This window comes from Rhinopithecus bieti, unplaced genomic scaffold, assembly GCF_001698545.2.
Source record: "Rhinopithecus bieti isolate Rb0 unplaced genomic scaffold, ASM169854v2 scaffold_13014, whole genome shotgun sequence".
Taxonomy (NCBI): domain Eukaryota; kingdom Metazoa; phylum Chordata; class Mammalia; order Primates; family Cercopithecidae; genus Rhinopithecus; species Rhinopithecus bieti.
The window spans coordinates 694,435-708,372 of NW_016807364.1; the positions used below are offsets into that span (position 1 = coordinate 694,435).

Genomic DNA, 13,938 nt, shown 5'->3' on the forward strand with positions numbered 1-13,938 from the left:
AAAAAGCTGGGGTTTAGGATGTTTGTGTGACATGTAAGTGGATATCTATTATATATAGGGTTGATGTCAGGAGAAAAGCCCGGGCTGGAGATGTAGATTTGGTAGCTCTGGTAGTTATTAATAAATATATTAGTATATTTGGCAATTGAAAATATGTAATCATAATCGGAAATAATTTAAACCTGAAGGGACTGATGGCTGGACTCTGAGGAAGATTAGTACTTATGGGAGCAACTGCAAAATGAGAAGCCCACAAATGAAATTGAGAAGGCATATTGAAAGAAATAAAAGGAAGACCAGGATGCAATTGTATCCCAAAGGGGATAAGGAAAAAGTTTGAAGCAGGAAGGAGTGAACAATTCTATCATTAGAACTTCTTGGTTGAAAAGTTTGTGGAATAAGGTCTGAGAACTGAAAAGTAGGTTGGGAAATAAGGGTCATTGATGACCTTACCATGGTAACTTTCAGTGGACTGGTAGGGGTTGAGCACACTTTTTTTTTTGAGATAGAGTCTTGCTCTTGTCACCCAGGCTGGAGTGCAGTGGCACGATCTTGGCTCACTGTAACCTCCGCCTCCCAGGTTCAAGCGATTCTCTTGCCTCAGTCTCCTGAGTAGCTGGGACTATGGGCACCCGCCACCACGCCCGGCTAATTTTTGTATTGTTAGTAGAGACAGGGTTTCACCACGTTGGCCAGGCTGGTCTGGAACTCCTGACCTCCGATGATCTGCCTGCCTCGGCCTCCCGAAGTGCTGGGATTACAGGCATGAGCCATCATGCCCAGCCTGAGCACATTTTATGGGGTGAGGAATGCAAGATTAATGAACATGTAGCAGTATGAATTTTAGCCCACAACTCAAGCTTGTAAAGAAGTATGTTTTAATATATTCCACCAATTCAATTTCTGTTTTGAGTCTCCATTCTAGTTTTTTTTTTTATTCAGGTTTCCATTTTTATTCAACTGTAAGCAAACAGCACAATTAATGCAACATTCAGCAACTCCAGACCAGCTTTTCTGACCCCCATGAAGAACGATCAATTTAACAGACAAAGATGTAAGGATTCCTCCTAAGCTGTCAGCGAGCACTGCTGCCGGTCTCGATGGCCACGTCCCAACAGCAGCAAAGCCACTCTCCCTTCTGCCTCTTCCAGGACTGCTCTTTAAAGGGGTCACAGCAACATGCTGATGCCTGTTGAGGCACCTGAGATGCACCGTGTTGGGGGTCCGCTTCAATGCCAGCCTCTGCTTGTCTAGGTGAGCGACATCACCATAAAAACACATTGTGTACCATTCTGGACTCAGGTTCACAAAGGCAGAGGCAACCAATCTTTTTTTTTTCTTTTTAAACCTCCCTTAAAGATTCTTTGATGTTTTGCTCTATCACTGTAGACCTGGTCTTCTTCCCACCCAATTTTTTCTTTTTTACATTCCAGGTTGCTATTTTCAGATTAACAATTTGATGACCCCATCACACTACCAAAATATCCTCCACAATGAAGTTCAGATTTGATCAAAACATAAATCAGAGTGAGTGAGTAAAATTATAAAGGTCAGGCAGTAGGAAAAGTCACCCTCAACCACCATCTGACTGGTCAGGTGTCGTCTGTGCCAAGCGGGGCAGGAAGAGGAGAAATCTATTATACATGTAACACTGAACTGGGAAACAGGGCTTGGGGCCTCCAGGACAGTTCAGGTCCCCAAGCTAAACCCCTACTTTCCAGACAGCTGCTCCTACAGTTTGGGCACATAGTCATCCCACTCGGCCTGGTAACACGTGCCGGCCACCGGGGTCCCGAGGTGGTACTTTTTATGGAAGGACGCCACCTTGAATTTGTCACGTTGGTCTCCAGATCGGTTGCTGAGGATGGGCTCGTCACACTTTAGATGCCTGGCCTGCTCGTAAACCAGCCAGCCATAGTGGTGGAGGCCTGTGCCCTTGGGAGGCCCTGAGCCCACATAATCGGAGAGGACTGTGCCACTGCTGATGTCACTGCCCTTAATGTTGACCACCAGGAAATGATGCCATTATCTGTATTTGGGATCCTGTCTGCTGGGAGCATCCGGGTCTGTCAGGACCAAGGTGTAGAGCTTCCCTGAATCAATACCATCCCATGAAATGCTGGTGGGTCTATTAACCTGGGTGGGCGTCAGCACTTAGCCCAGCTTGTCCACCGCTGCCTCGGCGTAGGTGACATGCAGCGGGTGCTGCGTCTGCTCGTCCACTTCTTGCAGGCTCTAGGGCCCGGACCACTTGCTGAGGTCCACCGGCATGGCGAGGCCAAGCAGAGTGTGCAGCCGGGAGTGCCGCGGCAGGCTAGGCGCGGGCGGCAGCGGCGACACGGAGGCCTCAGCACACTGGCCCGCGCGAGAGCACGCGCCCCAGCCACCGCCCAGCCCCGCGCACCGCCCCGCTCCATTCTAGTTTTGTCAGGATTTTGAAATATTCCTCTGTACTAAGATAGGGTAGGGGATGTCTTGGAGATCTAGGAAGGTTAAACGAGCTGTGTGGTTTTGTCCACCTAGAGGTACCCTCCCATCCTCTCTGGCCCAGAGAAATCTGTTTCTAGAGTTGAGGGGGAGGAAAATGCTGGCTGTTCTCCCTCCACCTATATACCCCTGCCCTTGGCTTCTCCTCAAGCCATTTCTCTGCAGCCTGAATCCTCTCCCCATTTGTGGGGTTCGAGAGTCTGGAAACAAAAGCCAGAAAGATTTTCTTTCTACCTCCTTTCTTCAAGGCAACACATCTATGGGTGAAGGTTGGGAAAGTGGCAAGCTATACAAGGGGAAAATACCAAGAAAAACAGGTTAATATCTCAAATATATTATCACATCATATAGATTGATCCTTAAGAAGTTCAGCTGGGAAGGAAAGAAAAAAAATAGGATGCTAATTGGAAGAAGATATGGGTTAAAAGGAGCTTCTTCCAGAATGATAGCAACTGTGCTTAAAGAAGCACAAGGAAGGTTCCTTACTTAAAGAGATCCTCCCCCCATGCATGGAAACCTTGCTTGAGAGACTCATTACTTTATGCTCGTAGGTCCTTTTTTGAGATCCTAAGACTTGCATTAAGTTCCTCGTAGGCACAGAGATTATTACTGAGCATCAGTTTTTTTTTCCCTCCTGGATAAGACTGCTTGATGCCCGAAGGGTGGGTCTGTTAAACCTGTGAAGGGTACCTGAAAAAGAGGAAAAAGTATACAGGCTTGAGCCACCGCGCCCGGCCCCTACAAATTACTTTCTAAAGATGCTCAGCCTAAGTACTTAGTAATAATTTCATGTTTCCTTTTGTCCTCATGGCAGGATCAGCCTAGCCATGGTCTCTTGTGAGAATAAAGGCATTTCTTTCATCTATTAAACCCAATGCTAAATGGCAATAAATCATCATTCATTGAATTCTGCAACCTAAACTATACCTTACTGAAGAAATTCTAGCCCCTATGCATCATAATTAACATCAAGTAGCAGTAGAAAATTGCAGTACAACAAACACCTACATTTTGGCAGCAACCCTACTTGGTTGGAACCAAATGAACTCTGAGCAATTACTTCAGGGGAAGAAAGAAAAATAAACAAGACAGGGTCTACCTATGAAGCTAAATGAAGCAGTAGAGTGGTTTGTCAGTCTGGGTCCAAATAGCAGAGAAAAACCACATAGGTGATATGAACAAGGAAAGTCTAATATAAAGAATTATTAACTATAACAGGAGATTGGAGTCACAAGGCTAACGGGAGTAAAAGGAACTCTAAAAAATATAAGAATGGCTGATATAAGGAGAGCCACTACCCCTAGGACTGAGATAGACTGTCCAAGCAAGATCACCTCTCAGGGCTGACATCTAGGCCCTGAAGAGGGCACAGCTGTGGGTCCCTGAATAAAGTCCCACAGAGAAGTCTCACAGAGAAGTCCTTGTGTTGCTGAGATGGTGAAACTTCTGGAAATTCACCTTCTGGAACTTGCCAGAAATCTACCATCTGAAACATGCTAGAAATCTGCCCTCTGCATCTTGCTGGAAATATGCCTTGTGGAACTTGCTGGAAATAGATGGAACATGAGGGAGTACAATATAGACAATCCTTTCTAGAAGCAAGAAAGTTGCTTGTAAAGACAAAAGACAATAGGAGCTGGAAGGAAATAGGGAGCTGGAAAAGTTTTAACAATTGAAGAGACTTCAGCATGTTTAAAAAGACAACGGAAAAGATCTCGTGGAGATGGGGTCTTGAATATAAAAATGAGATCATGTAGAGTTCCTGAGAAGGTGGGAGGTGTTGAGATCTGTGAAATAAAAACATATTTGAGCCTAAAACTTTGATTTAGCCTTGGTTAAAATTAAACATTTGAAGATTATCTTAATAACATTTCCTTAAAATAATTTTTATTAACTTTAATTATCATTGATACACAGTGACTCACAAAATACAGGTATTTAATAAGAAACACTGGGAAGGAAGAATCTTGTTGACATAAGTACCTTAAAAATTCAAAGTACTTTGCTGGCTATTACTCTTCTCAGTAAGATGAGGAAGACAGGTTAGAGAATATTTACATTCTAGTGACCTTTTAGTTGCACAAGGAACAAAGAACACTGTTAGGAGCCAATGGGGCAAAGGTCTTTCTGAAATATAAACCTCTGCAGGCTCTGTTTCTTAGTATCATAAATTACAGTTTCTCTTTTTGATAGTGCAAGAAACTTCCCAAAACACTCTATTTTAACTTCAAAGTTTCTGCTTAGTATTTCCAGACGTAAACTTTAGTGTAAAGCGTGTGATGACCACAAAGTCTGTAATGCATTTGTTATAGGAAATTTTCTTTAATGTGCAAGATAGGAAGTCAAGGGAGTTTACGGTGTTGGAAGTCATGTTAATGAAATTATAGCCTATGGACTCTAAGTTGGATACTGAGGGAAGTATTAAAAGAAGAAATGGACTGAGATGCTGATGAGTTTGAAAAATAGTTCTGCTGGGCATATCTGAATGAGCAAGTTAGAAGAATAGGAGGTTGTGGTCAAAGAGTAGGAGGCTTGCTTTTCAAGATGATGACAAGGGCCAAGGTGTGACCACAGAAATAGGTATCTGGAGTGGAGTGGAGTATTTGAGATGGGGGATTCAGGAAATTAAAATGCTGGGATGTTGGCCTTTTCATTTTAATCTCATCCAAGTAGACAATGAATGGCTTAGAATGGAGGAGACTGTGCACTAGGTGACAGTCTTCACTGAATGAGGAACAGTGACTTGGAGATCAGAAGATGACAGCCACAGGGAGAGAAGACGGAGCGTAACACAACAGTGTATACCTCAAAGGAGCAAAGGTGTTTTACAAGCATCTAGGTAGGTAATGGTTGGGAAACAAGGAGCAATGAGTACATCAATAAAATCTAATAGATAGGTAAAGAGAAAATAACCCTATTTTAGAGGGTTTGGAATCCTCTCTTTCTTTGCCTATCCAAAGCCTACCATTATTCAAATCTCATTTTAAAGCCTCTCTTTTAGATTGAGACCATCCTGGCTAACATGGTGAAACCCTGTCTCGACTAAAATACAAAAAAATTATACTGGGCATGGTGGCGCGCAACCTGTAGTTCCCAGCTACTTGGGAGGCTGAGCGCGGGAGAAATCGCTTGAAACCGGAGGCAAGAGGTTGCAAGTTGAGCCAAGATTGCCGCCACTGCACTTTCGCCTGGTGTGGCAGAGTGAGGACTCTGTCTTAAAAAAAAAAAAAAAAAAAAAATAGCTCTCTTTCAAACAAAAAAAGGTTTACCAAAGGTTTTTTTTTTAAATTAAGAATAATTTATAGCAAATAATGTAAACCATTGTTCTAAGAAAGGAGAACAACTCATTTGCCTGGCTTTTAAAACCTGTAATGTTTCTAATAAAATATGTCTATCTGAACTTTTTCAAAAATTTTCAATCCTTGTTTTGCTATCTAATTGTCCCATCTGTGCCTTTTAAATTATATTATTCTCACTATGTAAGCCTTTTCTTCATCTTTTCAAATCTTATCAGTCTTTTGAAGTTTAGAAACCAATCTCTTTTACAAAGTCTAGCTAATTTCAAAATTATTCTGTATATCTTTCTACTTTATTTCTCAGAGTCCATTTCCTGCAAATTTGAGTTATCTATACCATCCTGTAATATCTTGACCTGATTTTAAGCAGTTTCAGGGAAGAAACCACGCTTGATTCCTTGTTTTTCCCCGAGCACATAGTAAATGAACAAAACGTTCTTAGTAAGAAGCAACATGACACAATGGTGAATGCATGAACTTTGGAGGAAATTATTAGCTTTGGTTAACAATTTTCTTCCTGATTCCTTTGCCCAAGCTCTTAAATTCTGACTGGAAAGTCCTCCCCCTATATCTCCTCATCAAAATCATACCTCACTTTAACAGTCCAGGCCTGCCTCTCCCATAAAAAGTGTACTGCTAACACCAGCCTGTACTTTCTCTCATCTCTGAATATCTGTCTTCTTATTCATTTATTTACACTTTAGTTACCTACATTTTCATGGGCTCATTTCTTTTCTTCCTTTTGCTATCATAAGTTCCTCTAATGAAAGAACACTGTTTTTTAAATATAGTCAGCATATTTTCCCAATCAAAACACAGGACAACTGCCTACAAACTACTTGAAACTGTAGTTGCTCCAGAAAAATCATGGGTTACTCACTGATTTACTTTCCAATAATTCTCTCAATAGGTCTGCAATCCCTTATTCACCATTTTGAAATCTGAAAAGCTCTGAAAATTGGCCAGTGCGGTAGCTCACGCCTGTAATCCCAGAAGGAGAATAGCTTGAACCTGGGAGGCAGAGGTTGCAGTGAGACAAGATCTTGCCATTGCTCTCCAGCCTGGGTGACAGGGCAGAGGGCAGAGACCCCATCTCAAAAAAAAAGCTCTGAAAATCAAATGTTTTCTTAACATTTGGTGGCAAAACCTGTTTGACCTGACTCATTTGTCATTAAAACTTGACCTGAACCCAAGGGCAAAGTGGCAGAACCTGACCTGAAAAACTTGACCTGAAGTGAGACTATATACCTCATTTATCTTAGTGTGATATTCATAATTGTTCTGGAAAAAAAAGTTGACTGTGGGTGCTGCCCCAGAGAGTGAGGAATGTCACATAAAACACACCTCTCTAAAGTCTGAAAAATTCTGAATTCTGAAATCCCTCTGGCAGAAAGATTTCACTTAAAGGAAGTGAATCCATATCTCTTCTAGCCGTAGTCCACTGCCATACACATAATAGGCTAACTTTAAGAAATTCAATTAAAGCTGGGTGCAGTCACTCATGCTTGTAATCCCAGCACTTTTGGAGGCTGAGGCAGGCGGATCACCTGAGGTCAGGAGTTCGAGACCAGCCTGGCCAACATGGAGAAACCCTGTCTCTACTAAAGATATAAAAATTAGCCCAGCGTGGTGGTGTGCGCCTGTAATCCTAGCCACTGGGGAGGCTGAGGCAGGAGAATTGCTCGAACCTGGGAGGTGGAGGTTGCAGTGAGCCGAGATCATGCCACTGCACTACACCCTGGGTGACAGAGTGAGCCTCTATCTCAAAAAACAAACAAAAAACCCAACCCCCGCCCCCACTAAACCCAGAAATTCAATTAAATACTAAGAGGGTATCTATTTATCTTGGTGGGGAAAATGTGGTGTAAAAATTAAAGGATCATTATTAAAATGAGTGAAGCAAGTTAAAATTCCAGAACAAATACCTTCCTGGGGAAAATAAGGTCTAAAAATTCAAGAAATTATTAAGAATAACAAAGTAGGCCGGGTGCGGTGTGGCTTCAAGCCTGTAATTCTAGCACTTTGGCGAGGCGAGAGGCGGATTCCAACGAGGTCAGGAGATCGATCCCAATCCTGGCTTAACTACGTGCTGAAACCCCGTCTCTACTAAAAAAAAAAAAAAACTAACAAGAAAAAGTAGTCCGGGCGATATGGTGGCGGCGCCTATAGTCCCAGCTACCTGGAGGCTGAGGCAGCTGGAGAATGCATGGTTGAATCCGGAGGCGGTGAGTCTGGCAGTGGCTGAGATCTGGCCACTGCCACTCCGCTGGTGACAGAGCGGTTACTCCGTCCCCACCCCCCAAAAAAAAAAAAAAAGTAATAAAGAAAAACATAAGTAAAAAAACGCTGTTGAATTATGTCCATCAACATGGCAAAACCCCGTCTCTACTAAAATACAAAATTAGCCAGGCGTGGTGACTGGCGCCTGTAATCCCAGCTACTTGGGAGGCTGAGGCACGAGAATCGCTTGAACCCGGGAGCGGAGGTTGCAGTGAGCCGAGATTGCGCCACGGCACTCCAGCCTGAGCAACAAGAGTGAAACTCCGTTCCCCCCGCCCCCCCCAAAAGACTTTAAATTGTGGTTTTTACTAGGCATACTGTTTTTCTGATTTCATTAACTGAAAATTAGTGGTAATTAAACATTTATTACATGTGAATAGGAATATGATTTAAACATACAAGGAGTGACATCTCTGACAAATTGTGCTTATAAAGTTCACTGCTATGTTTACATTTCTTAAGGGACACAGTTATTTCTACTACCAGAAGGCTGCTACCAGTAACGCGAGTGATAACTTATGTTAATTATTCACACCGTTTTCTTCATCCATAAAATAAGGAGACTGGGACTAAATGACCTGTTAAGGTTCTTCTGAAACTCTATGATTAAGTATAGTACCCAGCACAATACCAAGTTAAAAAATGTCAATACATAGGAAAGAAATCAGTCTGTAAATACTGAGAACCTGTATTATCAAAGCTAATGTCTTCTGAAATAACTGGAAGTAAAGATGAAAGTATATGAAATATAATTTTGAATGTTCTGTATTTAGAATGTGCTTCAACATTTAATGCGATCTAATTTACATATCCTTTCAGGTGCTATTGCAAGTTTTATCAGGGTTTTATGGCAACAGATGAATATGACGAATTCGAATGGGACACACTGGCTTCTGTGAAGTTACGATTCAAACTGAATGTCTAATATAGGAAGGCAATATATACAAAAGGCAAAAGTGATTTTAGAAATAACAGAACGCGGGACAAAATTCACACACGGAAAATGATATGGATAACAAAAGCCGGTAACTCACAGAAATGCGGATAGAAAAGAGGCCTCTCCGAGAGCAAATAGAATCAGATGGCATTAGAACTGAAAGGCTCCTAGGAGCTTTCAGTGAACAAAACTTCGTAGTCAAAAAAGCACAGGACTGGGCCAGGAGTTGAGAGACAGTCTTGGAGTTCAGGGGTTTGCAGCCCTAGCCGTGTCGTAACTCCCTTGCTTCTCTGGCTATTTTCTTATCTATAAAATCGGTGGGTTAGTTTAGGCGGAATGAGACGCAGGAAGGGACACGGTACGGTTGAGTTACTTAAATCTCTGGTGTGTTTCCCCATTTCGTATGTCTAAATAATAATATAAAATCAGAATGTAAATCCAGACGCATTGTTTTTCTGCGATTAAGTTGCTGAGCGAAAATGGCAAGGTCGAAGGAAGGCGAGAACCAGCCCGCCTGCGAGAAGAGGCACGCCTGGGCCCAGCTTCGCGTCCCGAGGCGGAGCGGGCTGGGGGCGTGTCGTCGCGGAGCTGCGGGGCGAACACTCCAGGAGACGGAAGAGACCGCCCCGTGGGCGGAAGTGACGCAAGGCCTACTGTCGGCTGTGAGGGTAGGTGTAGCCGGTCTTTGGGGGTAGGCGGTAGTGGCGGAAGACGTTCGGCGGCTGATGGCGGATCAGGATCGGAAGCCTGTGTAACTTTCTCCCTTGGCCCGGGAGTCTTTCCTCTGGGTAAGGCGCCTCCCCGGTCCACCCCAGCGCCTTGTGCGGGGCGGACCCCAGCTGCATCTCTTTTAGGGGTCGTGCTACACCCCTCTGCCCCTGTACTGTAGGGGCCTGGCCGGTCTCGGGAGAGGTCTCAGTAGTGACGAGGCTTTCCTTCCCGAGGACAAACCTTCCCTTCCGGACTGCGATTGTGACGGGGGTGTGGGCGACTCGGATCAGCCGTAGAGTTTTGGAATAGCAACGGGTGGCCGCCCCACGCGGAGGGAGGCCCGCGGGACAGGCCTTCGCGATTTGGGGGAGGCGTGTGGGACGGGTGCCCTTGGCTGGGGACGAGTGACGCTGGCGACCACCGAAGGAAAAGCTTCTGGTGTCCAAGGCTCAACTCTGGGATGACTGTTTTGAGGGCCATGTGGGTGTTACCGGCGCAGTAAGCTGAGAAAACACGTAGGTCGCGTCCGAGAAGGACGCTGGGGTTTGCCTCTGCGGAGAGAAACCCAGCTGTTTTGGTTTGAGTCGCGGGTGGCGAAGGGGGCGGAGACTCCCTGCGCCGCCTACTTTTGAGGGCCGCGGGCGGAGTTGGCTGTTTTGGCTGATCTCCTGCTTCACCTGGAATCCTTTCCCCACCCTGCCCCAACACCCCGTAGGTTCGTGAGGTATGGACTAGTCCCGACCGACCTGCATTCCTCGCTTAGGGAATCTGTGGCTAGAGTTTAGCGTGCGTGTGTACACCTTATTAGTAAAAAATAGAGCTTAGCATGCGTTTGTGTGGGTGTGTGTACACACCTTATTGGTAAAAGTTTTGCTGGACAACACTGGCATATGACTTTAGACGTACAGTGTTAGATTTCCGGTTTCACACAGTGGTTATGAATTGCTATTATGTTAGGCTTTAGGTGGGAAAATCTTAATTTTTCAACTGTCTGCATTCTGCTGATGTTAAAATTTCTACGAGCTGTGCACAATTACTAGTTACGAGTCTGGTGCTTAATTCCAAAAGGATTTAAAGAGATCATTTGAAAAGAAACTAAAAGTGGGTCGATTGTCCTCAGTGCTTTTCGGGTTTAGAGCAGGAGCTGAGGACAGCCTTTCTTTCTCCTTCGTTCTGTTCTTTTCAAGGGTAAACGAAGTATTGTTTGATGATGCCGACTTCTAATAAGGTTTTATTTATTTATTTTTCAAGCTGTTCAACTTCAAAGAACATCTTATTGTAGTTTTTGTTTTATAGCCATCACGTTCTTTTTTTTTTTTTTTCTTGAGACGGAGTCTTCCTCTGTCTCCCAAGCTGAAGTGCAGTGGCGCCATCTCGGCTCACTGCAACCTCCGCCTCCCAGGTTCAAGCGATTCTCCTGCCTCAGCCTCTTGAGTAGCTGGGATTACAGGCGCGCGCCACCACGCCCAGCTAATTTTTGTATTTTTAGTAGAGACGGGGTTTCTCCATGTTGGTTAGGCTAGGGTCGAACTCCTGAGCTCTTGATCTGCCCGCCTTGGCCTCCCAAAGTGCTGGGATTACAGGCGTGAGCCACTGCGCCTGGCCCATCACGTTCTTAAATTGTAGACCGCTGTTTGTAGTTCTCACTGTAGCCATGTTTGTAGAATTAACCAGTAAATATCTTTTCCATAACAAAAGTAAAATTTTGGAATTCAAAGTTTCAACCTTTTTAATGTTGTTGAAATAATTATGAAAGATCCTAACGATGCTCCTTGTATACTTCTTTTGGGGACTTTATTGTATTCTTTTGGAATGGATATGTAAAATCTGGGCTTTATGCATTTCTGTCTTTTTAAAGCTTATTTTGTCCCAAATAAACCTTCAGAAGAAGATGAAAATGTCCTCTCCCCTGATATATATGGGCCAAGATCATAGCATTTTAGAAACCAACTTATAAAATCTAAAAAGTAAGTAAAAGTGGTGCGGGTGCACCTGAGCGGAATGTCTTGGCACTCAGGTGTGAAGGATTCTGGAAATAGGGATGTCTGCAAGGGTGCAAGTTAATAGACTGGGGCCTTTGCTTTTGCCTCCTAGAAAAATTGCTGATTACGTTTTTTTGAAAGCAGAGGTCTGTTTATAGTTGTTAAGTTTTTCTTTCTTTGAGCCACAGTGTGAGTAATTGGAAACTGTTTGAATGCTGGACATTTTTTGCTTTCATATGTTTGCGTGTCCTATCGGACTGAAGTTTGGAGATAATTCTAAAGGTTTTTTAGCTGAGGATGTGAAAAACTTTCGGTAACTGTCAACCATTACCTGAATTATAACACTTCTAAAGATAAAAAGTGTTCATATTATAAAATGCAGTGTTTCTGCTGCAGTAGGTCATATGTGGAGTGTTACTAATCTGTTTCATTTCTTTATTTGCTTTGGTTTTCCTATTACGGAAATTTTCAAACATGCACAAAGGAGAATGAACAGTAAAATGAACTGACACTTTACTAATCTTATTTTATTACCCCTTCTAACATTTATTTTTTTCCCCTGGAGTTTTTAAAGCAAATCTTAGACATCAAGACATTTCACTTACAGTTAGTTTAGCATCTTTAACTGATAAGGACTTTAGAAAAACACAGAATTGCCATAATTATATTATCACACATAACAAAATTATTTTTGAATTCGAATTGTTAGGACTGGCAAATTGTATTTAATATTTATCTAAATTAAAAGCTTAATTTGGCTTCATATGTTTAATGTACAGAAGTTCTTACTATGGTCTATTTTTTAGTAAGTTCACTCAGGCTTCTATTTTTGGGCTAAAGTAAAACAAGTATTGGGAACCACTGGAAAAAGACTACCACAAAAGTCAAATCTGTTTTGGGGTTGAAAAAGTTCCAAGAGGAGTAAGTAAAGATAACGTTGAAATGCTTCCCCCCCCACCCCATGTTTATTTTAGCTGTATACATAACTGAGTGCCCACTATGTATTATTTATCTTTTTTATAGACATTAATGCATTTGCAAAATAATAAAATTGGAATTTAGACCAAAGACTCTATAATATACAGTTTATAGCATAACACACAAAGAAATTCTAGAGGCATTGGAGTTTGAGGGACTGTAGGAGGAAACCTGAAAGAGGGCACTGTAGTCAGCATGTGTAAGCATTTCTGACTTTGTTTCCCAGCCAAATGTGTCTGGTCCCTTGATTGTTGACTGGATGTTTTGTACTTATCCTTGGCTTGCCAACTTACTATACTCCTATTTGTGGAGATGCACTTTAGAGAAGGGGAATCAGAATTTGACATGGTAAAGCTGCTTGCTTCTACTTTCCTTTTTGTGTAGGGAGTGTACTTCTGTCCAACTGAGACTAGGTTTGTACTTTTTCTCAGGATGTTAGTGAAGCTACACTTCCCAGGCATTACCACAAGGTGATGCAGTGACTTTGCATATTATTTCTCCACTCCCATGCGACCTTGACATTCTCAGTGAATTCCAACATTTTTTTTTTTCTTCCCCAAATCAACAGGTCTTTTATTGCATCATTTAAATATCACAAGTAGGTCTTAGGAGTCATCTGGCATCTTCTTTCTGTAGCTGGATAACTCTTAGATCTTATTCATCAGCCTGCTGAACAGTTCCTTTTTCAGAGACATAGATACCATCCAAAAATTTCCTGATATCCTTGTTTTTAACTGTTGTGGCTTGCTGAATCAAAGCCGCTGAATTTGAAACAAGTTCAATGTCATTTCCTTCAAGGATTAATTCATCTTTCTGGGCTTGAGATACTGAACAAGCAACACCTGGTCTCATCCGAACCCTGCGGATGTATTTTTCACCCAAGAAATTTCGGATTTCAACAAGAGACCCATTCTCCTGGATAACGACGTTGATGGGGAAGTGAGCATACACAGACCTCATCTTGTAACGGAAGCCCAGCGTAACACCCTTGATCATGTTCTGTACATGACTACAAATAGTCCGAACGGTAGCCAGTTCCTTTCTGTTACCCCACCATTTGTCAACCCGAAGCCTCTTTTTTTTCTTTCCAAGAAGACTGAGTTCTACATTGATGTGATTGAAGTCCCTCCGCAGGGTTCCTCTGGGGCCCTTCACGATAACTGTGCGTCCCTTCAGAGTAATGTCGACATTTTCTGGAATGTCGACAGTCTGATTGCTGAGAATGGTCTTCATTCTTGCAGTAGACGCAGCAAAGAAAAAATCTGTT

General features: G+C 42.9%; 2 protein-coding genes and 1 pseudogene across 3 annotated transcripts in view; 1 reads left to right on the forward strand and 2 right to left on the reverse strand.

Annotated features, from left to right (window-relative positions):
- Positions 1-936: 936 nt before the first annotated feature.
- LOC108535455 (phosphatidylethanolamine-binding protein 1-like) lies at positions 937-9,530 on the reverse strand (annotated as a pseudogene). Its single transcript, XR_001887235.1, has 2 exons — positions 9,098-9,530; positions 937-3,177 (listed from the first exon to the last, which is right to left on the reverse strand). The product of XR_001887235.1 is annotated as a phosphatidylethanolamine-binding protein 1-like (transcript).
- An 88-nt stretch (positions 9,531-9,618) lies between these two features.
- The window catches only part of TAX1BP1 (Tax1 binding protein 1), an 89,214-nt gene continuing 84,894 nt past the window's right edge, over positions 9,619-13,938 (forward strand). The window contains exon 1 of the mRNA XM_017881470.1: positions 9,619-9,788. The gene's annotated coding sequence lies outside the window, so the exon portion shown is untranslated. The remainder of the gene's footprint in view (positions 9,789-13,938) is intronic.
- Positions 13,228-13,931, reverse strand: LOC108535454 (60S ribosomal protein L9). Its single transcript, XM_017881468.1, has one exon. It carries the CDS (start codon positions 13,902-13,904, stop codon positions 13,326-13,328), a length of 579 nt encoding a protein of 192 aa, XP_017736957.1. The 5' UTR covers positions 13,905-13,931; the 3' UTR covers positions 13,228-13,325.

Coding starts and splice junctions, on each gene's coding strand:
- LOC108535454 (XM_017881468.1), bottom strand. CDS start 13,904: ATGAAGACCATTCTCAGCAATCAGACTGTCGACATTCCAGAAAATGTC.